General features: G+C 46.7%; 1 protein-coding gene across 1 annotated transcript in view; it reads right to left on the bottom strand.

The window, feature by feature from the left end:
• WDR70 (WD repeat domain 70) overlaps positions 1–27,002 on the bottom strand; it is a 463,052-nt gene that overhangs the window by 40,380 nt on the left and 395,670 nt on the right. Inside the window, exon 16 of the mRNA XM_082255751.1 lies at positions 23,124–23,240. Coding sequence (XP_082111877.1) covers positions 23,124–23,240 — 117 coding nt within the window. The remainder of the gene's footprint in view (positions 1–23,123; positions 23,241–27,002) is intronic.

Below are 27,002 nucleotides of genomic sequence, written 5' to 3'. Positions count from 1 at the left end.
TTCTAATGACATCAGACTGTGGTGTAGACCCTACAGAGCAGTATCATTTTTTCACAGCTGTCAAGCGTCAAGTTGGTCGATAGAGCAGGTGACACATTCATAAAACCTCACCTTACTGCCTGTGCTATTTGGCAGTGCAAAGTGTCCCTGGCTTTTGTCTTCTGCAATTAAATGTAAGCCCTGTTTATTTGTAGTTGTTACTCCCTAGTGCTTACAAAAAGCACTGCTTCCTAAGTAAGTTTTCAAGGCGTAGTAATTTTGTTTAAGGCTTTACTATCCAGGAAAGTTCACCCATAACAAGTCATGGGCTTTGAAAGAAATAGCCAGAATCATGCTTGAGCATCTTCAAGCATTTTTGGATTTTTTTTGTAAATTTCTTCATGTCTCATCCAGAGGCTCTGAACGGTTTACCGTTTGCTCGCGCCCTTGCGGCATGAAAAAAACCACCTGTGAGCCGTAAAAGAGGGTCCCCTCTTACTGCGAGGTGCCTTGCCTTTGAGGATTGGGGTAGCAGAGGACTCTCTTACCCCTGTTAGGCCCTTGATTAACTCATCCAAGGAGTTCCCAAACAGGCATTCACCCAAAAATGGGAGATCAGTTAAGGCCTTCTTAGAAGCCTGGTCCGCCGACCATCTCTGCAGCCACACCATGCAGCGTATGGCAATCCCCACCGCTGACACTCTGGCAACCAGAGGAGCCGCAGCACACAGGTACACCAGGGCCTCCTGGTCCGTGAGCTCATCAGAGCCGGGAGAACTGTCTCAGCGGTCGAGTTACCCCCTAAGCACTGCAACCCATTCTGTAACCGTCTGAGAAACAAGGACGGACACGAATACAGGTTTAAGTATCGAGCCCGCCAGCAAATGCAGGCGGCGGGAAAGGGATTCCTCCCATCAGTCCACCGGGTCCGTAAACAACGAGGAGACTTCCACAGGTACCACAGTAGATTTGTTCTGGAAACAGGGTGATCCACCTTGAGACTGAGTCAGCAAAGGGATAACGGCGTTCTAAGCGATTTTGCACCACTAGCACGTGCTTAATGCGCCATTGCTCATTCACCATATCGTGAAAGTCTTCGGGACAAGGGAACACCTAACCCGACTTCTGGGCTTTGCGGGAGCCAAAAACTACCCGCTGACCTGACTGTGTGGGCTCATCATCCATTTTCAATGTTTCCCTTACTGAAAGAATCAGTGCTTCCACCTTAGCGAGTTCCCACGCTGCAGCCGAGGAGGACATATCCTCCTGACCATCTGACTGTGAGGACAGGGATCCCTCAGATATGGGATTGTCCATGGCGACCATATCAGGCTCTGAATCAGAGGACTGAGAAGGTAGCGGCCGTGTCTGGGTTGCGGCTTGTTTTATCACAAAGTCCACCTTTGATGCCAGATTTTTTAAGGCTGCAGACAGAGACATGAGAGACTGCGATCTGGATGGTCCGGCATGCTCACTAATAAAGTCTAAGGGGGAATTTTTACTTTGGGACTCCATTTTGCAAGTTTTAGAAAAAAGAGAGCACTGCCCCTTTAAATCGCGATCTGCACCGATATACCGCGCTGCATCCGGAGTCCCCCTTAAAGGCTGGCAGGAGCAAAAGTGTGCCCGAGGAACACTCAAAGGAACAAAACCCCTTACTTTATCACCTCTGAGAAGTAGCTGCTCAGTAGTGTATCTCCAGAATGAAGACATCTGACAGGAAGTGACATATCACCACTAGAGGCCACACACTGCCTGTGTAGCCTCAGGCTACATAAAATGGTGCCAATAGTAAAGTATAGGAAGAGAGAGAGCCTAGGCCCACTCTTAAAATGGCGGCTGCCAGCGCTGCCATGCGGTCAGGACCCAGACATGAGGCCACCGCGGGAATCCACCTGAAGGGACCCCCCAGGACAAGGTAACATTTATTAAACCCCCCCCCAGGCGTCAGACGCCGACTGTAGCGCCCCCAGCCGGAGCAGGGAGGGCAGGGCCTATCCTGATAGGCCTGGGGGATCTTTCAGAGAAACATAGCACTGTTATCCCCAGGAGTGGGCCCACATCTCCCCCTCAGAGGTCTGTTTCAGGGACTCAGGGGGGCGTTGCATCACTCACCATACCATGGACCAACTGAGACCGGAGTCCCAGCGGGAAACCTAGGTCCTACTCCTTAACTAGGCAGCAAGAAAATGATTTGAGAGCACAGTGTGTCTAGGGTTATGTCGTGAGGGACAGCCCCTATAGGCGTGTCGAGTGAAAAGTTTTCACTGCCTAGTCTACTCCTGTAGATGGCGCATAACCCAATAGTGAAGAACCATTGAGAGCTGCGTCTGCCAAAGGACGATAGAGAAAAAGCTAATTACTAGGAGGAGAGATGCAAAAAAACCAGGACATTTTCAGGTGCTTGGATTGAATTTTATGGGGTCCAAACACATGCAACTTTGCCCCAAAGAAGTCCACACACTTTTCTAAACCTTACAGTGACACTGCACTGTTCTGGAAGGTGATCAGGATTTTTTTTTTTTTACACTATGAGTGCTTATTACAGTGATGATCACTGTATAAGCAATCTGCCTTTAAAGTGTTACTAAACCCAGGACCTTGCATTCACTATATCCTGTCTCCTACAGTACACAGAACATGGAAATGCTATTATTTTAGTAAACACAAACTCATCAGCATTATATAGTCTTGTGACTTCTATCAGTGTCTGGCCGAGCACTGGTTAAAGCTTGTAGGAGGAGTTTTCATTCTCCTCTGAAGCTGCAGGACCCCTGACCCTTTGTCTGGACAGTGCTAAATTGCCCTGTGCCGATCACATGCACCCTTCCCAAAAAAAAAAAAAAAAAAAAAAAAAAAAAAAAAAAAAAAAAAAAGCTCTAGAAATACACATCAAACTGATCATGTGCAGAGTACCTCCTAGAGTTCTGTACTATCAGGAGATGGAATGAGGACAGTGGAAGAAGGGAAGGATCAGAGAAGAAAGGATCAAACAGCCTTTTTTACAAAATGTACAAGATTAACCCCTTAAATTCCACAGTGAGTATAACAAGTATGCTGTACTGCATATACAGACTGATTTTACTGTTGTGGGTTTAACTGTATTTGGCACTCATTCATGATGCCACTGTTTACCATTGCTGCAATTGGCCACAGTTAACACATGATACAGGGCTTTTGTGATTGGCCCTGTACCATGTGATAACTGTGACCAATCACATAGACCACAGAAGTAAGCAATGGTATCATGAATGACAGCTAATGTTTAATACTTTTTATGTGATCACTGTGATTGGTCACAGCAATCATGTGGTACCAGAGCCAATCACAGCTGCCTGGTACCCTGATGTGGCTGCTATGCGGCCCTGAGGCAGTGCACAAGTGCCAGAAGTGGGGGATGCATTGGTGCATCCTCCTGAAATTATGCATGTTCCACCAAGTTGCAATGGCCTGGCGGGAAGTGGGTAAAGTAGACAGCCACCCAGCAGACTGCAGAGATCACACCTTCTGAATTTTGGCAGCCCTGATACTCTCAAAGAAGTTTGTGTCTGTGCCTCCCATCTTTCACCTATTTTATGCTGACTCAAAAGCAGAGTCTTGCATTGTATCATGGGAGCTATTACAGTATGAGAAACCATGCACTGGAGTATATATGTAAAGCGCTGCGTAAATCAGCGGCGCTATAGAAGTACCTGTAATAAATAAATTAAAATAAAGCTGACCATACACTAGTAGATTTTTGAATGAACATTCATACGAAAATTCTCTGTACAATTGATTATTTGGTGTAATTTGAAATCCCTTCAAAAGCAGTTTGCTTTTAACATTCGATTTTGGAGTCAATTGACTTTCTTCAAATGAAAAACCACATTAAATGTTAGAAATTCTGACATGTTGCTCCTTGTTTTTTCTAGTTTTGTGGTTGCCCTGCGTGGCACTGTGTTGTGTACTGTGTTGTTTTTTCTTGAAAACTTTAATAAACAGAAATTTCCAAAAAAAAATGTTAGAAATTCATTCATTCAAAAAAGCTCTCCATACTGCTCCTTTGAATTTTCTTGTCACTGTTGATGAAAATGAACATTGATTTGATCCCTGTTGCTATTAGAAAACAAACATTCCTAAAATTAAACATTTCCAACAAAAATTGTACTAATGTGTGGCCAGCTTAAGGCTGATGACACATGAGCCAGCAGAATAGAGGATTGGACCCCTAGACAGAAACGAGCAGTTAACTCCTGCAGTGCTGGCACAGCCCCATTGCAAGGGAGGATTTTTAGGTTTTCTTGGAGTTGGGCTTTAGATTCCATTGGGCCTTTAAAAACCATGTGTTCGCAAGGCTACATCATTTGTACGGGCTGTTGAGACTGGCAGGGTGTGCAGTATGTAAATCCCCTTTTACGATGGCAGAGTGGACAGGCAGAACAAGAGCACTTTCTGTATTATGCACTACCACATCCGCTTCTCTGTGACCCTGACCAACACTCTCTCGCCTTGGGCAACATCCAAAAGACAAAGGATCATTGTCATCTATAATTTCCTCTAGTTAGTCAAGGGTTTTGCTCAATATGTAAAATGAATGGGGCATCCATATACTAAGTAAAGAAAAGCTTCAGTCTGCAAGAAAAATCACTGAGTCAACTGCTAAGGAGTCATTGCTAGGGTACCAAAGTCAGAAATGCTTGTACAGTTTTTCCCATTGCCAAATGTAGTTGAGTTTTCAGAAATCCTATGAAATGGACTGGAATTTCCTGCCAGTCACATTCCCCCTCCATGAAAAACAATACCCCAACACACCCCCCCCCATGCAATGCTTTCTATAATAATCTGGATGGAGAAAGAAATATACATTTTGCTAAACAGTAATATCAATGACCAAACAGCAGAGACTGCTGCATGGAGCATATGATTATTGGTTAGCAGAAGTGACGCCTCAGGATTAGGTGTTCCAGGCAAGCAGCAAAAAGTTTACAGAGCAGGTTGGCCTGGTGTACTTAAAGGCCCTTCTCTTAGTTCTCTACTGGGATCCTGAGTTTCTTTTATTTTTAAAGGTAACATATTGTTCATATTAAATATCTATTTTTAATATCTATTTGGACTCATTTACATTTGCTTTGACTTCAACGCACAAAACGCCTACTGCTTCAACATGCTTTTTATGTGCTTTTTATGCTTCGTTAGATCCCCCGCTGAGCAGCAGGAGGACAACTGCGGAGACACAGCTGTCAGTTCCCTATGCATTTCTATGGGGGAAATCGGATGGGAACGGACCGTCGGTCCGTTCTCATCCAATCCCATCCGATCCACTGGACAGATGGAAAAATCGGATTTTTGTAAGATCTTACCGTAAAATCCTTTTCTCTTAGCTCATTGACAGACGTAGTCTTCTTGATTCACAAGAACTGGGTTATGTTGTCTCCGCAGGAGTAGGACTAGGCAGAAAAGAAAAAACGTTCTGGCTCCACCCTAGGGGCAGTCCCAGAGGGTATATCCTCCCTCTCTCTGCTACAAGGCATCAGTTCTGTCACAAAGCAGCAACAGAGAATTTAACCCAACCCAACTCAATGATAGAGGGGCGGGTACTACGTCTGTCAATGAGCTAAGAGAAAAGGATTTTACGGTAAGATCTTACAAAAATCCGATTTTCTCTGTCGCTCATTGACAGACGTAGTCTTCTTGATTCACAAGAACTGGGACATCCAGAAGCAGTGCCACAAATGAGGGGTGGGATTGACAGAAATCAAAATCCAATCTAGAAGGCCCAACCGGTGCCAAACTAGAAGTTTTAAAGGCTCATTATAAACAAAGAATGAGACTCAAATAAAAATTCCAACGGAAAAAAACCCTCGAGGTAGACCACTGGTCTCATCAAATGGCGGCCTGCAAAACCTTGCGGCCAAACGAGGCATCAGACGATGCCATTACATCAACTTTATAATGTTTTGTAAAGGTATGCACCGACGACCAGGTAGCCGCCTTGCACACCTGGACCACTGACGCCTGATGGCGAAAGGCCCATGACGCACTAAGTGCCCGAGTGGAGTGCGCCTTAACAGGGAACGGGGGCTCCCGACCCTTAATAGAATAAGCCTGTACCACCGTCTGTCTGATCCATTTGGAAATAGTCGCGGCAGATGCAGGCAACCCCTTTTTGGGTCCATCCGGGACCACAAAAAGTGAATCCGTCTTGCGAAACGAGTCTGTCGTTTTCAAGTATACCCTGATCGCCCGGACCACATCCAAGGAGTGCAAAGCAAACTCCCGAGGATGACTGGGCTTAGGACACAGGGAAGGTAATACAATTTCTTCATTCAGATGAAATTCTGAAACCACTTTTGGTAGGAAGGATGGATTCGGACGAAGAACCACCTTATCTCTATAACCCCACAAGATATGGGGAACGACAAGATAATGCGGCCAGTTCTGACACCCTGCGTGCAGAAGTGATAGCCACCAAGAAGGCCACCTTCTGGGACAACGTAGGTAGAGGAATCTCCCTAATATCTTCAAAGGGAGGTTTCTGAAGAACCGACAATACTAAATTAAGATCCCAGGGTGGTAACGGCGTGCGCACTGGCGGAGCCAGATGTCGCACCCCCTGGATGAAATTCCGCACCAAGGAATGAGTAGCCAAAGGCTTCTGAAAGAAGATAGCTAATGCTGAGACCTGACCCTTGATAGTACTCAAGGCCAGTTTCTGCTCAACCCCTTGTTGCAGAAAAGCTAATATTCGACTAACCGAATAAGACCGTGGACGGAACCCCAGAGGTTCACACCATGCAATGTAGGACTTTCATGTGCGATGATAAATCTTTCTGGAAGTCGCTTTCCTTGCTTTAACTAGAGTAGGAATAACTGAAGCTGACAAACCCTTGTCCTTCAGCACCTGGGTCTCAATAGCCAGGCCGTTAAAGCCAGCGATCGTAAAGCAGGATGGAAGATCGGTCCCTGAGACAGTAGGTCCTCCCTGAGAGGAAGTCTCCACGGGACGTCCGCCACCAGTCTGACCAAGTCGGCGTACCACGCTCGGCGAGGCCAGTCCGGGGCTACCAGGATTACTGGAATTCCTTCCTCCTCTATCCTGCGAAGAAGTCTTGGCAGTAACCCGAGAGGAGGGAAGGCATACATTAGCTGGTATTGCCCCCACGGGGCGATCAGTGCGTCTGCGGTCTCTGCTAGAGGATCGCGGGAGCGAGCCACGAATCTCTGTACTTTCCTGTTGAATCGTGATGCCAACAGATCCACATCCGGGGTGCCCCAACGTAGGCACAACTGGTGGAAAACTTCTGGATGGAGGGACCATTCCCCCTGATCCAGAGTCTGACGGCTGAGATAATCTGCCTGCCAATTTTCCACCCCCGGAATGAACACCGCAGAGATCGCTGGAACAAATCGTTCCGCCCAGCGAAGAATGCAAGCCACTTCCTTGGCCGCTCGGACACTCTTGGTGCCCCCCTGGTGATTGACATAAGCCACGGCCGTGGCGTTGTCCGACTGGATTCGAGCCGGGCTGCCCTGTAACTGCTCGGTCCAGTGAATCAACCTGGATTCTTCCGGGGACCAAAGTCCCTGGACAGATAACTGACCGAGAATTCCTCCCCATCCGGATAGGCTGGCATCCATGGTCACTATCGTCCAATATATTGGCAGAAATTACTTTCCCTGGCTGAGCATCGGAGACCGAAGCCACCAGACCAGAGACTCTCTGGTCTGTTTGCTCAATCGGATCCGATTGTCCAGGGATTCCGGATTCCGATTCCATCTGAGAAGAATCTCTTGCTGAAGAATTCGGGTATGGGACTGGGCAAATGGGACTGCTTCGAAGGAAGCCACCATCAACCCCAGAACCCTCATGCAAGTTCGAAGAGAAGACTAGCTGTTGGATAGTAACAACTGGACTGCTGATTGAATCTTCCGGAGTTTCCCTACCGGAAGGAAAACTCTTGTCCTGACTGTGTCTAGAATTAGACCCAGATATTCGAGCCTCTGGGTGGGAACCAGAAATGACTTTTGCTGGTTCACCAGCCACCCGAATTCCTGTAAAGAAATTATAGTAATTTCTATGTTTTGTAGCAGGGTCTGAGGAGACTCTGCATGAAGCAGGAGATCGTCTAGGTAACCTAGAATCGATATGCCTCTTTGGCGCAGTAGTGCCAACATTGGGGCCAACACCTTTGTGAAGACCCGAGGAGCCGTGGCGAGACCGAAAGGTAACGCCACAAACTGATAGTGGTTCTCTTCTACGGAAAAGTTTAGAAACCGCTGATGTCCTGCGAAAATGGGAATGTGAAGATAGGCGTCCTTGATGTCTATGGACGCTAGGACATCCCCTGGATGCAGGAAGGCTGCTACTGTGCGAATGGATTCCATCTTGAATTTTCTTATGTTGAGAAAGGAATTGAGTGCCCTTAAGTCCAGAATTGGACGCACTTTGCCCTCTTTCCTGGGTATTGTAAATAGCTTTGAATAAAACCCCTGAAAACGTTCTGTCCAAGGAACGTAGACTACCACTCCTTGTTGTAGTAAATCCGTGACTGCTCTCCGCAGATCTTCTAGACGATCCGGGGATAGTCGGATATTGGAAGGGAAGAATCGCGCCGGTGGGAGAGATCGAAACTCGATCTTGTACCCTGACCTTATGACTTCGCAAACCCACTTGTCCGGGATTCTGGAAAGCCATGGATCCGGGAACCGGCGAAGACGTCCCCCCACCCCAGTTATGGGTGGGGGCGCACCTTCAGGCTTTGGACGATTTATCTTCAGGTCTGGAGGGGGCGGGCTTTTGCTTGCCCGACCAACGTCCCCTGAAGCCTCCTGAAGGAGCTTTGGAGGACTTAATTTTTTCACCCGCGGGACGAAAAAACTTTTTGTGAGCAGAGAAAGAAGGCCCTCGTCTTTGACAAGGTCCTTTACCTTTAACATTTTGCGGTAAAAAGGTGCTCTTTCCTCCCGTGAGATCCTTAATGATCTCATCTAAGTTGGCTCCAAATAGACGCTCTCCTAAAAAGGGGATATTAGCCAATGCTTTTTTGGAACCTTGGTCGGTTAACCAACCTTTTAGCCACAGTGTACGCCTGAGAACCACTGCTGAAACTGATGCTCGCGCCAATAATGGAGTGGCGTCTAACGCCGCATCACACACAAACTGTAACCCCTGTATCATTTGTTCCAACAAATCTGATACCGCCTGAGGGACTTCTTCTAAGTCCCGACGCAACCACTTGGTCCATTCAGTTACAGTCTGCGAAACCAGCCCAATAGCAATTATTGGTCTGAAAGCTGATCCAATCAAGGAAAACATGGTGCGAGACATAGCTTCTATCTTGCGATCCACTGGATCTTTAAAAGACGGGGCGTCTTCTAAAGGAATAACCGTGGCTTTATTCAATCTAGCAATTGGTGAATCCACCACAGGTGGTTCTGTCCATTTCTTAATGAGGGTTTCCTCAAACGGATAACGCCTGTTAATGCGTTTAGAAATAGCAGAAGTGCGTTTTGGCAGACTCCTTTCTTCTTTGATTGGATTGCCAAAACATTTGGGCAATGGAAAAACCTTCGCTACTTTGATGCGTTTTTTAGTCCCAAAGGGGATTTCAGTTTCAGCTATTTCTGACGGAATACCCTGTAATCTTAAGGTTTCTTGAACAGATACAATGAGTGCTTTTACCAACGCTTCCTCTCGGGCTATGGCTGATGCCGAAACATCCTCCTCACTGTCTGAATAGACAGTACCCGAGACACCAATCCCAGATGAAGTACCTGCAACTGCAGAAATAGGCTCAGATTCTGAATCCGAAGTTTCAGATAATAAGGGGTTAGGCGGGGGTCGCTTTCTTGCGCCCTGTCCCTGACAAGCCACTTCCACCCGGGACACAAAAGTTTCCATAATAGCTGACAATGATTCAACCGTCAGTGGGGTGCTGGAGGATCCTGCAGACACCTCGAGGGGATCCGGTGGAGATACATGAGTGGCAGGGTCCATGTTAATTCAGGACACCTCTGCCAGAAAAAACAAAAACTTTTTTTTTTTTTTTTAAATAAAAAATACCTTTTTTTTTTTTTTTTTATGTGTATCCCCCTAGCGCAATAGCGCCCCTCAGAGTACCTGCTTCTCGATCCCCACAGAGAGAGAGAGGGACCCTCAAGGCTCACCACCCGATGCAGAGAAGTTTCCAACCAACTGCAGTCAGCGTCTGTCTTTTACAGACTGGAAAGAGCTGTGTTAGTTTTCCCGGGTAGAAGGACGTGGCTCCGCCCCCTGTGTACGCCTTCCGGCGTTCCCAGCTCTCCACGAGGTAGCTGGGCTCATCAAACATGGCCGCCCCCATACAGGAGACAATAGACTCCAAAAACATGGCGGCCAGCGTGACCTGAGGACATTCATGCACCCGGTCTACGGCAAAATGGCGGCGGACTGCCAAAATCGTTTTCCCCAGCACATCCACCTGCATCTCTGCTAAATGGCGGTTTATCGATCTGCAGGAGGTACACTACAATTAAGGTAGGATTATACCTCCTATGTCTGCTGTAATACTACAGTCTGCTGGGTAGAGTGTTAGCTCTCAAACCAAGTCCACTTCCCACCAAACACATGCTGTATTTACAAGGGGGACTTTTAGTGTCAGACAGATACTGACCATGTATGGAGGGGCTCATAATTCATACTGCCTCATAACGAGGAAAAAAGGGAACGTTTACTCACCATACCGAACCGACAGGCACCCTCTCTTCACAATACCCTCTCCACCGGGGTGGGGGGTTGTGGACCACTCCGGACGCCTCGACTCTCTGGTTCCTGGCGTCCAAGCGAGACTTTTAACTCGCAAGGTCAGTCCCTCCAATGGGACTCCGTCGCGGCCGACCCAGCGCGGAGCTCTGGTCTGCACGCGCTCGTAGGCAGAAACTGGGATGACCACTGGATCTCAACATCCAGCCCGTCGCCCGGCCCCGCATACTTACTTGAATGTGTCGCGGCCGACCAAGCGCAATGCAATGGTCTGCGCGCGCTCGTAGGCCGGCTGGGGTGACCACTGGTGTCGCCCAGTCCGGCGTATTTGCTTGAAGATCTCACAGGAAAAAACACTGGAGAAAAAACTACCTAAAAAATATTTTTTCTAAAAAAAATGGATTTTTGTAAGAACTTACCGTAAAATCCTTTTCTCTTAAGCTCATTGATAGACGTAGTCTTCTTGATTCTCAAGAGCTGGGTTATGTTGTCTCCGCAGGAGTAGGACTAGGCAGAATGACAAAACGTTCTGGCTCCACCCTAGGGGGCAGTCCCTGAGGGTATATCCTCCCTCTCTCTGCTACAGGGAATCAGTTCTGTTTAAAGCAGTACAGAGAAATTAACCCAACCCAACTCAATGATAGAGGGGCGGGTACTACGTCTGTCAATGAGCTTAAGAGAAAAGGATTTTACGGTAAGTTCTTACAAAAATCCATTTTTCTCTATCGCTCATTGACAGACGTAGTCTTCTTGATTCTCAAGAGCTGGGACATCCAGAAGCAGTGCCACAAATGAGGGGTGGGATTGACAAAATCAAATCCAATCTAGTAGGCCCAACCGGTGCCAAACTAGAAGTTTTAAAGGCTCATTATAAACAAAGAATGAGACTAAAGAAAAATTTTCCAACGGAAAAAACCCTCGAGGTAGACCACTGGTCTCCTCAAATTGCGGCCTGCAAAACCTTGCGGCCAAATGAGGCATCAGACGATACCATTACATCAACTTTATAATGTTTAGAGAAGGTATGCACCGACGACCAGGTAGCCGCCTTGCACACCTGGACCACTGACGCCTGATGGCGAAAGGCCCATGACGCACTAAGTGCCCGAGTGGAGTGCGCCTTAACAGGGAACGGGGGCTCCCGACCCTTAATAGAATAAGCCTGCACTACCGTCTGTCTGATCCATCTGGAAATGGTCGCGGCAGATGCAGGCAACCCCTTTTTGGGTCCATCTGGGATCACAAAAAGTGAATCCGTCTTGCGAAACGAGTCTGTCGTTTTCAAGTATACCCTGATCGCCCGGACCACATCCAAGGAGTGCAAAGCAAATTCCCGAGGATGACTGGGCTTAGGACACAGGGAAGGTAATACAATTTCTTCATTCAGATGAAATTCTGAAACCACTTTTGGTAGGAAGGATGGATTCGGACGAAGAACCACCTTATCTCTATGAACCACCAGATATGGTGAACGACAAGATAATGCGGCCAGTTCTGACACCCTGCGTGCAGAAGTAATAGCCACCAAGAAGGCCACCTTCTGGGACAACGTGGGTAGAGGAATCTCCCTAATATCTTCAAAGGGAGGTTTCTGAAGAACCGACAACACTAAATTAAGATCCCAGGGGGGTAACGGCGCGTGCACTGGCGGAGCCAGATGTCGCACCCCCTGGATGAAATTCCGCACCAAGGAATGAGTAGCCAAAGGCTTCTGAAAGAAGATGGCTAATGCTGAGACCTGACCCTTGATAGTACTCAAGGCCAGTTTCTGCTCAACCCCTTGTTGCAGAAAAGCCAATATTCGACTAATCGAATAAGACCGAGGACGGAACCCCAAAGGTTCACACCATGCAATGTAGGACTTCCATGTGCGATGATAAATCTTTCTGGAAGTCGCTTTCCTTGCTTCAACTAGAGTAGGAATAACTGAAGCTGACAAACCTTTTTCCTTCAGCACCTGGGTCTCAATAGCCAGGCCGTTAAAGCCAGCGATCGTAAAGCAGGATGGAAGATCGGTCCCTGAGACAGTAGATCCTCTCTGAGAGGAAGTCTCCACGGGACGTCCGCCACCAGTCTGACCATGTCGGCGTACCAAGCTCGACGAGGCCAGTCCGGAGCTACCAGGATTACTGGGATTCCTTCCTCCTCTACCCTGCGAAGAAGTCTTGGCAGTAACGCGAGAGGAGGGAAGGCATATATTAGCTGGTATTGCCCCCACGGGGCGATCAGTGCGTCTGCGGTTTCTGCTAGAGGATCGCGGGAGCGAGCCACGAATCTCTGAACTTTCCTGTTGAATCGTGATGCCAACAGATCCACATCCGGGGTGCCCCACCGTAGGCACAACTGGTGGAAAACGTCTGGATGGAGGGACCATTCCCCCTGATCCAGGGTCTGACGGCTGAGATAATCTGCCTGCCAATTCTCCACCCCCGGAATGAACACCGCAGAGATTGCTGGAACAAATCGTTCCGCCCAGCGAAGAATGCAAGCCACTTCTTTGGCCGCTCGGACACTCTTGGTGCCCCCCTGATGATTGACATAAGCCACGGCCGTGGCATTGTCCGACTGGATCCGAACCGGGCTGCCCTGGAGCTGCTCGGTCCAGTGAATCAGACAAAGTCTGATCGCTCTCAGTTCCAATACATTTATCGGTAATCTGGATTCTTCCGGGGACCAAAGTCCCTGGGCAGATAATTGACCGAGAATACCTCCCCATCCGGATAGACTGGCATCCGTGGTCACTATCGTCCAATATATTGGCAGAAATGACTTTCCCTGGCTGAGCATTGGAGACCGAAGCCACCAAACCAGAGACTCTCTGGTCTGTTTGCTCAATCGTATCTGATTGTCCAGGGATTCCGGATTCCGATTCCATCTGAGAAGAATCTCTTGCTGAAGAATTCGGGTATGGGACTGGGCAAATGGGACTGCTTCGAATGAAGCCACCATCAACCCCAGAACCCTCATGCACGTCCGAAGGGAAGACCAGCTGTTGGACAGTAACAACTGGACTGCTGATTGAATCTTTCGAAGTTTCCCTACCGGAAGGAAAACTCTCGTCCTGACTGTGTCTAGAATTAGACCCAGATATTCGAGCCTCTGGGTGGGAACCAGAAATGACTTTTGCTGGTTCACCAGCCACCCGAATTCCTGTAAAGAAATCATAGTAATTTCTATGTTTTGTAGCAAGGTCTGAGGAGACTCTGCATGAAGCAGAAGATCGTCTAGGTAACCTAGAATCGATATACCTCTTTGGCGCAGAAGTGCCAACATAGGGGCCAACACCTTTGTGAAGACCCGCGGAGCCGTGGCGAGACCGAAAGGTAACGCCACAAACTGATAGTGGTTCTCCTCTACGGAAAAGCGTAGAAAACGCTGATGTCCTGCGAAAATGGGAATGTGAAGATAGGCGTCCTTGATGTCTATGGACGCTAGGACATCCCCTGGATGCAGGAAGGCTGCTACCGTGCGAATGGACTCCATACTGAATCTTCTTATGTTGACGAAAGAATTGAGCGCTCTTAAGTCCAGAATTGGACGCATTTTGCCCTCTTTCCTGGGTATTGTAAACAGGTTTGAATAAAACCCTTGAAACCGTTCTGTCCAAGGAACGTGGACTACCACTCCTTGTTGTAGTAGATCTGTGACTGCTCTCCGCAGATCTTCTAGACGATCCGGAGATAGTCGGATATTGGAAGGGAAGAATCGCGCCGGTGGGAGAGATCGAAACTCGATCTTGTACCCTGACTTTATGACTTCGCAAACCCATTTGTCCGGGATTCTGGAAAGCCATGGATCCGGGAACCGGCGAAGACGTCCCCCCACCCCAGTTATGGGTGGGGGCGCACCTTCAGGCTTTGGATGGTTTATCTTCAGGTCTGGAGGGGGCGGGCTTTTGCTTGCCCGACCAACGACCCCTGACGCCTCCTGCAGGAGCTTTGGAGGACTTAGTTTTTTCACCCGCTGGACGAAAAAACCTCTTGTGAGCAGAAAAAGAAGGACCTCGTCTTTGACGAGTTCCTCTACCTATAAAATTTTGCGGTAAAAAGGTGCTTTTTCCACCGGTGAGATCCTTAATGATCTCATCTAAGTTGGCTCCAAATAGACGTTCTCCTGAAAAGGGGATATTAGCCAATGCTTTTTTGGAACCTTGGTCGGCTATCCAACCTTTTAGCCACAGTGTACGCCTGAGAACCACTGCTGAGACTGATGCTCGCGCCATTAATGGAGTGGCGTCTAACGCCGCATCACATACAAACTGTAACCCCTGTATCATTTGTTCCAACAAATCTGATACCGCCTGAGGGACTTCTTCTAAGTCCCGGCGTAACCACTTGGTCCATTCAGTTACAGCCTGCGAAACCAGACCAATAGCAATTATTGGCCTGAAAGCTGATCCAATCAAGGAAAACATGGTGCGAGACATAGCTTCTATCTTGCGATCCACTGGATCTTTAAAAGACGGAGCGTCTTCTAAAGGAATAACCGTGGCTTTATTCAATCTAGCAATTGGTGAATCCACCACAGGTGGTTCTGTCCATTTCTTAATAAGGGTTTCCTCAAACGGATAACGCCTGTCAATGCGTTTGGAAATATTAAAAGTGCGTTTTGGCAGACGCCATTCTTCATCGATTGGATTGCCAAAACATTTGGGCAATGGAAAAACCTTTGCCACTTTGATGCGCTTTTTAGTCCCAAAAGGGATCTCAGTTTCAGCTATTTCTGATGGAATACCCTGTAACCTTAAGGTCTCTTGAACAGATACAATGAGTGCGTTTACCAACGCTTCCTCTCGGGCTATGGCAGATGCCGAAACATCCTCCTCACTGTCTGAAGAGACAGGACCTGAGACACCAATACCAGATGAAGTACCTGCAACTGCAGAAATAGGCTCAGAGTCTGAATCCGAGGTTTCAGATAATAAGGGGTTAGGCGGGGGTCGCTTTCTTGCGCCCTGTCCCTGACAAGCCACTTCCACCCGGGACACAAAAGTTTCCATAATAGCTGACAAAGATTCAATTGTCAATGGGGTGCTGGAGGATCCCGCAGACCCCCCGAAGGGATCCGGAGGAGATACATGAGTGGCAGGGTCCATGTTAATACAGGACACTTTTGCCAGCAATAAACAAAAAAACTTTTTTTTTTTTTTTTTTGTGTCTCCCCCTAGCGCAATAGCGCCCCTCAGAGTACCTGCTTCTCGATCCCAGAGAGAGAGAGAGGGACCCCCAAGGCTCACCAACCGATGTAGTGCAGTTTCCAACAAACTGCAGCCAGCGTCTGTCTTACACAGACTGGAAGGAGCTGTTTGCTTTTTCCCGGGCAGAAGGCGTGGCTCCGCCCCCTGTGTACGCCTTCCGGCGTTCCCAGCCCTCCACGAGGAAGCTGGGCTCACAAAACATGGCCGCCCCCATAGAAGAGACATAAGACTCCAAAAACATGGCGGCCGGCATGACCTGAGGACATACATGCATTCGGTCTACGGCAAAATGGCGGCGGACCGCCGATATCGTCTTCCCAGCACATCCACCTGCACTCTGCTGAGAGGTGACATATGGATCTACAGAGATACACTGCACATAAGGTAGGATTATACCTCCTATGTTTGCTGTAATGTTACAGTCTGCTGGGTAGAGTGTTAGCTCTTGAACCAAGTCCACTTCCCACAAACACATGCTGTATTACAAGGGGGACTTGTAAGTGTCAGATATATACTGACCATATATGGAGGGGCCCATAATATATACTGCCTCATAAATGAGGAAAAAAGGGAACGTTTTACTCACCATACCGAACCGACAGGCACCCTCTCTTCATAATACCCTCTCCACCGAGGTGGGGGTTTGTGGACGCCTCGACTCTCTGGTCCTGGCGTCCAAGCGAGCTTTTAACTCGCAAAGTCAGTCCCTTTACTGGGACTCCGTCGCGGCCGACTCAGCGCACTGGTCTGCACGCGCTTTTAGGCAGAAACCGGGGTGACCACTGGATCTCACATCCAGCCCGTCGCCCGGCCCCGCATACTTACTTGAATATGTCGCGGCCGACCAAGCGCAATGCCTGGTCTGCACGCGCTCGTAGGCCGGCTGGGGTGACCACAAGTGTCGCCCAGTCCGGCATTTTTGCTTGAAGATCTCACAGGAAAAAAACACTGGAGAAAACTACCTAAAAAATGTCTTTTTCTTAAAGAAAAAAAAAGTCTTGCCAGGACCAAAAGATCCCAGCAAGGAACTTAGGTCCTTACTCCTGACTAGACAGAAAAAAACTGATTCCCTGTAGCAGAGAGAGGGAGGATATACCCTCAGGGACTGCCCCCTAGGGTGGAGCCAGAACGTTTTGTCATTCTGCCTAGTCCTACTCCTGCGGAGACAACATAACCCAGCTCTTGAGAATCAAGAAGACTACGTCTGTCAATGAGCGATAGAGAAAAAAATCTTGCCAGGACCAGAGATCCCAGCAAGGAACTTAGGTCCTTACTCCTGACTAGACAGAAAAAAACTGATGCCTTGTAGCAGAGAGAGGGAGGATATACCCTCTGGGACTGCCCCTAGGGTGGAGCCAGAACGTTTTTTCTTTTCTGCCTAGTCCTACTCCTGCGGAGACAACATAACCCAGTTCTTGTGAATCAAGAAGACTACGTCTGTCAATGAGCGACAGAGAAATAGGGTTTCCATCCATCCAGATTTGACAGATCGGATCGGGTCGGATGTCAGCGGACATGTCTCCGCTGCCATCCGATGCCCCATAGGAATGCATGGGGGGACCGTTCAGATCCGCCAAAAAAACGGACAGGCGGATCTGAACGGTCCGCCTGTGTGAAAGGGGCCTAAGGCTTAGCAGGTGCCCTGTGTGTGTGTTAATATCTCATACCTAAATTTCTTCAAAACAAAGCAAAGCCAAAGCTGAATAAAAGCCTCTCAAAAGCTTCAGGCGCTTCAAGCGAGCTTTGCCATTGACTTCTATGGAGCAGAGGGAGAGCTGTGAACAGCACAGCCAGAAATCCGGCAAGCAGCTGTCATGCATAATTTCCTGGACCCATTGGACGGATGGAATTGCAGCAGCATCTACGGGCTCCCAGGACCAAGGTAGCAAGCATCAGGGGTGTGTAAAATGAGTTTTAGAGGACCTTTCTTTTTCAAGTTAATTGGACTGTGAACACCTTTATGTTTTCTACATGCCTATGAGGATCTTCCCAGACCCGACGAGCCCTGTAGCACTATATTTTGAGCTCCGACCCATCCATCCCTCCGCTCATCCATCCCTGTGGGACACCTTTCTTTGGCAAATGAAAAGTCTGCTGGTCATCCTATCCAAGTCTTTTCCACCCTGCTGGAGCTGAGACTTTACAGAAATACCAGCTTCGGAGTCCCTGCATCATATCCAAGTTTTTTTTTTTCATGCCAAAAGCCTTTGATGTGCCTGAACTTGCAAGTGCAGAGAGACTTGTTTTCCTTCAAGGATTAAAAATTGTCAGTACATTTGTATTGTATTGCGTGATTGTACTGAGTATGAAACTCAGTCACTATGGGATTAGTTTTCAGTATTCTCCAAAAGACCTGATTGATCTTGCTGTTTACTGTCCCTCCCTCCTGGTCTATGTCCCCACTGCAGCCTGAGATTGTGTAGACCAGCTGTTGCCACATCTACCGAGCATGCTCCAGTTTCAGTTCCCTTCTAAGCTGTTCATTGCTTCCTTTTTCTTATCTGTGCAGCCCACATGACTATAGAACAACACATGTGGGTGTATACACTCCAGATAAATGACAGCCTACTCCCTCCATGCCCACCAAACAGCTAAACACGACTAGGGAGGGATATTACCTGTTGAATGATGAAGGTTTAACCTCCCTGTAATTCTAAGCATACACAAATAGACAAATGCTTGAGGGGCGTGAAATGGAAAATGGACTGTGATTGGCAGACCCTCCCTTTAGATAGCCCACCCCATATTTTTGCCACTAAAAAGATCTGAGCTCAAATAGATATTTGTATGAGGAGTTAAAAAAATTTTTTGATATTAGTTATGTATTTTTACTTTACTTTTTTTACTCTTTCCCCCGTGAGACCTTTAAAGATGTCATCCAAGGTAGCTCCAAACAAGCGATCTCCTTGAAAGTGGAGATCAATCAAGGCCTTTTTAGAAGTCTGGTCCGCAGACCAGAATTTGAGCCAAAAGACACGCCGAATGACCACTGCCGAAATAGAGAGCTGAGCCACTAGGGGAGCCGCATTCAAAGAGGCATCACAGATAAATTGCAGCCCCTTGACCAGCTGGCCCGCCAGCTCAGCAAAGGCAGGGGGAAGCTGTTCTACCTCCAAGTCACGACGTAAAAGCTTAGCCCACTCGGTCAGAGTTTGTGACAGCAGGGCAATGGTGAATACCATATTGCAGGCTACAGCCTCCGCCTTCCTGTCAGCTGGATCCTTAAAGGCCGGGGGCTCTTCAACTGGAACATGGTTGCCTTGTTCAATCTGGAAACTGGAGGGTCCACCACCGGTGGAACAGTCCACTTCTTAATAAGAGACTCCTCATAGGAATAACGCCTAATAAAAATCGCCTAGGGACAAAGGGGATGCTTTGGTCATCCCCACTCTTTAGCGACAATTTTGTCAAAATAGACGGGGAAAGGAAACACCTTTGCCGCTTTAGATGGCTTGTAAGTGCCAAAGGGAACCTGTGCTTCCATTGCAGCTGCATCCTCCATCTTCAAGGTCTCAGGTACAGATACAATCAGTGTGTCCACCAGCACCTTTTAGTGTGCAGTTGCAGATGTGGAGGAATTATCCTCACTATCAGAGGATTCCGGGCGCGTGGTTGCAGACCCAGCAGGATGACCCACGTCCGCGGCGGCCGAATCAGACTCAGGATCTGATGAGACAGATTAGGCAGGGGAAAGCGGAGGGTGCTTTTGGCTAGCCCGTCGCCCGAAAGCCACCTCCACCCGGGACACAAAGGACTCCAGGACCGCCGTCAGTGCATTGATTGATAGTTTGGACCCGGAGGGCCCTACAGCCTCAGAGAGGGGATCAGGTGGGCAGATGTGCTCCAAAGACTCCATGAGTCACCAGGGAGACCCCACAAAAAATGTGTAAAACCCTGCAAGGGACAACCCCCACGGCGCTGGCAGCACCACCCGGTCGCCAGGCACAAAGCACCAAGCAATCCTCAGCAGAGAGGGAGAGAACCCTATGAGACTCACTACCCAGCAGAAACCGGCACCTGCAGCCACCAGGATAATCTGCACTGCACGCGCAGCGATCAAGAAGTAAAAATATCCAGAAGTCAGCACCAGGGATTGAGGACGAGCTCCCACTGCAGAAATCCTCACCCACAGGGCTCCACTGTCATGGCCGCTGCTATTTTTAAAGGCAAACTACCAGAAAAATGGCTGCCGTGCATGGAAAAAAGGCTGCAAAAAAAATGGTGGCCCCGCGTAGCACCACGAGGCTTCCGGGGACCCAGGAAGGATTTCTAGGCCTCAAGGACAGACCCAGGCAGGACAGGGGGCCTGGGCAGGAGCCCCCACCAGGTAAACCCCCCCCCCCCCCGCACAACAGATTGTCCACACCCCTCAGCCCCTACCACCAGTACAGTGCCCTGCCCCACCCCAGCAGTTGGACCAGACCACCCAAACACCCCCAGCATAAGTGGAGGGAGGCAGGAAGGGGTACAGATGACAAGGGGGGGGGGTGCCTGACAGGAAGGAGGGGAACCCGTGGGTTCGACCGTCCCAAGGAGGGGCCCATGCCCACCCCAAAACCCTCCGGGGGAGAGGGAGCACAGGCACTCACCATACCAGGAACCGGGTGGGCATTACTCCAGACAGAACCTTTCTCCGTCAAAATGGAGGGGCTCTCAGCAAAGAGGAATGCTGCGACTCAGGCCGAGACCCGGTCATGTGTGACCTTGCGAGACGTTTAACTTGCAAGCCAGCCCCTGTACGGTGGGGCTATGTCGTGGCTGACCTAGCGCGGAGCTGAGGTCAGCCTGCGCTCGCTGGCCAGACTGGGGTGACCACTGGATCTAGATTATCCAGTCCGTTGCCCAGTCCGGCAGTTGATTGTAGATCCCACAGGAAAAACCCAGGAGAAAAATTTCTACCTAAAAAGAAAAAATTGCCAGGATTAGAGATCCCAGCAAGGAACTAGGTTCTTACTCCTGACTAGGCAGAAAAAAACTGAGTAACTATAAGCAGATAGAGGGAGTATACCCCCGGGGACTGCCCATAGGCATAGCCAGCTTCTTTTTCTGCCTAGTATCCTATTCCTGTAGGGCAAGTATAAACATATCGTTCTGAAGATCAGGAGCGGTGTTCGTCAATGAACGAGAGGGAAAGTTAATTTTCTAATTTGCACCCAACTCACTATAGCCTGTCCAGTTTACTTTTTTCATTAGTTTTACTTGATAAACTGATGATGGCCAACAAGTCTGAAACAGTCCATGTAGTTAAGATAAATGGTTTAGGAATGTTGGTCGTATTTCCAGATGCACAGTTTGTCCCAAGGGATAAGGAACGATTTGTATTGCTCCATTATTTTTTGGATTTGTGATGGGAAGTAAGCCATACAGATATCTTCTGATTCATGGAGGGAAGGCCCACAGAAGTTTAAAGGATGGAATTTGCTAACTTTTAGGCCAGTGTTTCTCAACTCCGGTCCTCAGGGCACACTAACAGGCCAGGTTTGCAAGATAAATGAAATACATAACAGGTGATCTCATTTGCTGCTCAGTGATTGCAGTATTCTAGTCTGCATCTTCCCAAGGTAATACTAAAAATCTGGCCTGTTAGTGTGCCCTGAGGACCGGAGTTGAGAAACACTGTTTTAGGCTACCTTACCACCTCCTGTCATGTTAAATTGTCTGGTTGGTTCCAAGCATCACCCTAGAAGAAGCCATGGCCTCCATACACTGCACTAATGATAGCCAACAAGGCTAAAACAGTTGAATGCAATTTGGAATAAATTTTATTTGGAATAAATGTTATAAAAAAATAAACCTTCAATCCCAAAGGACACCAGTTTTGGAGAAATGCGTTGGGAAAATGTATGTGTGTGACATCATCGCGTGCCGGTGGGTCTGAAGGCGTCGAGGCTGGCATGTTTTTACATTGATGCTTTTTATAACCTGCCTAAATGTAAGTGCAGCTTTCCTTTTTAATAAAGATAATCTGACTATATTGCACTAAAAGTGTTTTTCCCTACTTATATCTTACACATGCTTTTGCGGAAATTTATTTTCTGATGCCATAAAGACCGGTCTTCATAATCCACTGCAGTCTACTGAGGAAACATATTATTGTGATTTGGTTGTCTATGGGAGCTTCTTGCCTGGAGATGGAGTTTATGCAATCTTGATCCCTGTAATTCGGGATCAATACTGGTTGGTAAGCAGCCATCCTTTTTCTTTTGAAGGAGCACTTTTTAGCACTCAAGCACTGTTAAAAGGAATCTCCACAGCACCGAGCACTTTAAGCACCATCAGCTGCATCAGGGCTCTGTGTAATAACAGGGGACTTTTTGTGGTGGTCCTTTCATTATTTAAATTTACTGTATTTCATTTATTTGTATATTTTAGACTTTATTCACTTATTGCTTATTTTTATGGATTCCATATTCAGGATTAATTTGTTTCATTAAACGTATTTGCGGATTTATAAATTTAAAAGGGACAGCACACTTTTTCTTTAGTTTTTTTTTTAAATTTGGAATAAATGGCTACAAATTATTAAGCTGTATCTGTACTATACACCAGCAGTTCTGGATGTACAGTTGACACAAAGCATAAAAAGGATTGATGAAAAAACATAATAAAAAAATAATTCCCTCTTTAGTTCCCTCTTTAATTACCTCTAAAACCACTTTAGCTAAAGAAACCCACAAGCCCCAGTTACTTACATGAACCTGGGATCAGGTGATGGGCAGGAGCCCAATTCTTACTCTTTTTAGCCTTCAGCTCAGGAGGATCCTTCTTGAAGTGGCACATTACTTTATGCTGACATGGATGCTGCCCACTGGTTAATGAATGTGTCCATCACAGGATTTCTCACAGGGCCCGGTAATAATAAATAGACCGTGTCATAATGTCACAAAGCAAAGGGCAGCTACAACACCGGTTGGATTACCAGTCCAGAGCAGCTAATTACTGGTCTCCAATAACACCAGAGTCGCCAGTCATAGTGCATTTATGTAATTATTTAATGGGGTGTGTGGGTGAGTATGTATATATATATATATATATATATATATATATATATATATGTATTTGTTTCGTTTTTTATTTATTAAAAACATAGGTTAACCAGTAGGACGGAGAAAGGAGGATGGGGATTTTCTTTTTTTTTTAGTCTTTGTAAAGAAGGCTTTGCTGTACTACAGAAAATCAAACCAAAGAGTGATTTACTTTTAAGCAGCGATTAAACTGATTTACCTGGTCCAGCTACCGGAGGCTCTGGTTTATGAGATTTCACCGGATCCAGCCTATCCTTCTCCAGCTGTTTCCTCGTACTCCTCTGCCGAGGTTCTCTGAACATTGGAAGAGCGTGTGCTGTTGGAGGACAGAAGAGAACACATTAGCTGGGCTGGAAACAATCTTTCCATTTTTGTTGTATATAGATGGTTGCAGATTTAGCAGAAAATATATTCCCTGACCTTTCATCCAGAACACCGTGCATCAGAAGTAAAACATATCTTACATGTACCTGCTGTAACAAGATCATTCAGCCAAATGAATTTGGATTTCCTGCACAAACAATCGGTCTACATGTAGAGCTCTTGGCCGTGGAAACATTGATACTTAAGCAGGATTTCCCCAGCATAATTCTACTTAGCAGGCCAAAAACTGTACAACATCAGAGTTTCACTGAAGCAAGGAGGAACATGAGGAGCCTAGCCAGCTCGGAGTCTCAAGGTTTAGGCAGTAATTCCACCCAGCTCTGAAAATGTATCATGATGAATGACCACCAAAAACAAAATGCAAGCTGCTTTTCATAAATCTATTCTAGAAAGAAATTAATGCATACAGCTAAATTAGTCAACCTTTGGCCAGGGCTGTACAGTAGTGGCCTCCTGCAAAATGGGCAATATAATCCAGGACCCCATCCAGACATTTGTCATCAATCAGTGGTCAAAATATGGACTTTGCAATTAGTAGGATAAGACTAGAGCAAGAAATACAAAGCAAATTCCACTTACATGTGAAAAATTGATAATTTATTGTTCGCATGATAGTATGCAGACAGCATGGTCAACTTAGAATATATTCAGGATTAAGTTTCATGGTAACACCATAAAGTTTAAAAGAAAAAAAAAAAACTGTTAGGGAGAGAGTATGGAATGGTTAAAACCTATCAGGTCTCTTGCTGTCAGACTTCCTTTCACTGTCTGCCCAAAGACACAAAAAGGAGTGAGAGTAAATATCTCAGAAGTGAGAGCAAATTCCCATTTAGACAAGTGTGACATGAAGAGGTGTCCCCAATGGAAGATTTCTCACCTACCTCAAGTTATACCCATAAAGGTTTGGACTGCCCAACACTTTGACCCAATAACAATTGTCATCAGATCGGTCAATGACCCAAACTATGACACAGGCAGCAGTGAAAAAAAAATTAAAACTTTTTAACACTTTCCCACTTTTGGCTTTAGATACACTTCAACCTGTTTTTGTAAATCCCAATACGGATGACCATTATATGTCAAAGTTAAACTAGTGAGGTAACTAATAGTTTATTTTCAAAGTCAGGAGAAGAAGTATTGTATAACATGGGAACCTAACTGAACTGATAGGCAGCCAAGACCAACTAAAGGAGCTCGAAGGCTGACAATACCACTCATATTTTGAGGCTTAGCATTTTTTTAGCCTGGAACAAACATACTAGAAAAAGAACTATCCCATCAGTTTCCTAACTGCCATATAGGTCTTAGGTCTAGGCCTGCAAAGTAGAAGTTCTCTCTAAATCAGGGGTTTTCAAACTTTCACAACAAACAGCCAAATGACTGCTCTTCATACTTTAGGGGGGCTGTGCTGTGGCCAGTGGGAGTACAAAATGCACAGCATCAGTGGGAGCAATGCCATAGGCTTTGTGGTCATTGGGAATAAAAAAAAAAAAGACATCTTTGGTGTCAGTGGGAGGAAAAGTAACACATTGATGGTGTCTGTGGAAAGAATATGGTCTCATATCAGTGGAAGAAATAGTGCCCTAGGACCCAGATAAAGGTATGCAAAGGGCCACATTCGGCATGCAGGCCGCAGTTTGGAGACCCCTGCTCTAAATGAACAATGAACAGTGTAAAACTGACCATGTTTTTAGCAGATTAACTGCTTTCAGAGAGGGGAATCAGATCCTCTGCAATCATCATCTTCGTAGGCAGGCCGGCAAAGGTGGAAAATTGCCACTCTCCCACACTCTTTAGCTGGTTACAAATCATCTTTTCTGCATACAATTAACTTAAAACTTTGAAAATAGCACTATGGCCTCAAAAAAAAAAAAAAAAAACATGTGCTGCAGCAATTAATGGTAATTGTTTTTTCACTCACAGTTTAAATCGGTACCCCTGCAAATTCTTACCGTTACTTGTTGATCCTATTTCAGGTAGTTTCCAGTGGTGGGGTGCCAATGCTGCTGCTCTGTGCCTGATATCAGAGCAGTGTTATCGCCATCAATGCTGACTGTGCCCGCTTGAACTACAACGGGATGAAAAGATGTTGCAGGGGGCGTGGCTATCAGTATTGTCACTGCTGATTCAGAGGTCTGTAGCCTGCCAATTAGCGTCTGGCCACAACTAGTCCTGCTTAACGCTTTATAGACAACAGCTCAGTTGCTGAAACCCTCCAACTCTGAGCTGCAGTGTCTGGGATGGGGACCACCAGATACACAAATGAAGGAGGATTTGGCTCAGAGAAGGTAAAGGAAGTTTTTTTTTTTTTTCTTTAAACTATAAGGCTGGTGCATCATATAGTGACTGCATTTGGGAAATGTTTACACCGTCAAACATGGGCCTTTAGATGCACTTTACTCATCAAAATATGTGGAAGATACACTTCCGGGCGTGGTTCGCCCTGCATCTTCCAAATGATTTGACATCCCTGGTGTTTCTTTGTTTGTTTCCTCTTTTCTGTTGATTCCCCCTTTGGCCTTGGCTGTTGTGCTATTCAATAGAGTTTAGCACCCATTAACATTTTTGGCCTGGTGTCTTGCCTGCCTTCCCTTTGTGGTCTCGTTGACCTCTTGTGTGTGCTTCCCCCCTTGCTGCGTTTGGGATCATGATGTACCACCTCCAAAACCTTCCAGAGACCGGACCTATGTAAATATGTTTCTAATTCTGGGCTATGTCTAATTGACCTAAACATCACCATAGGTACTAAATACTCCACACAATAATGTACAACACCCCTGAAGACGGATAACCTCCAGAAACGCGTCGGGTGTATCTATCCCTACAGCATTTGTCTGTTTTGCTATTATGTATCCTATTTACATGATGTGGTCATTTTTGGGTTAGCCTAGCCACCCTATGGTTTTGTCTTTACATGTTCTATATATGTGTTGTCTGTTTTTAATTTTTTTTTTGTACTAAAATTTATATTTTTTATATAAAACTATTACTACTATTTTTTCACTGCTATTTTAGCAGCAAATGATTGTCTAAGACCTTAAAAGTCCCATTGGGAGTTCTCCTCTGGCCTTTTTTGTTTCGGAATGCGGTCTTAACCATTAACTCCCTATTTCACCAACCAATCCCTTTCTATAATATGTGGAAGATACAGCATATTGCTCACAGCAACCACCATACTGCCCTTGCACCCATGCTTGAAGTCCTTGGTCTCAGTGGGATCTGAGGCTTGTGACAAAGTCAATGTATGTTACCAACTCTGCATATAGTGCATCCAAATACCAAAAAAGCAAAGAGTTAGCAATGTTGCATGTGTAAATTATCCTTGTGTTACTGCGGGAGCTATATTTGAAAGCGAGCTGCATGGCAGTTACAGTCCAATCCCTGCAATTTCCTAGAAAGGCCTTGGTGGTCTCCTCTATGTGTTTTATACTGATCTAAAAGTCAACATGTGTTACGATTTTCACAGCCACTGCCAATATCCATCTGTCACATCCTGCCAAAATGTGGTTTACCGCTGTCTACCTGCCATATTCAATTTCAGAGAAATAAACAACAGTATAGAACAGTATGGCTCAGGTTGCAGGCTTTAGACATTGTTGTGACCAGAGAAACAGAGCTAAGTAGGAACCCCGCTGCTAGAAAAACGCAGGAGTCGGAGCATAGCAATGCTTGCTGGAGCAGCTGGTTAAATTTG

The sequence above is a fragment of the Pelophylax lessonae genome, assembly GCF_965119305.1.
Source record: "Pelophylax lessonae genome assembly, chromosome: 1".
In the NCBI taxonomy this organism is placed as follows: domain Eukaryota; kingdom Metazoa; phylum Chordata; class Amphibia; order Anura; family Ranidae; genus Pelophylax; species Pelophylax lessonae.
The sequence above is the reverse complement of the archived record's forward strand: the minus strand, read 5'-3'. Positions and strand labels throughout refer to the sequence as shown.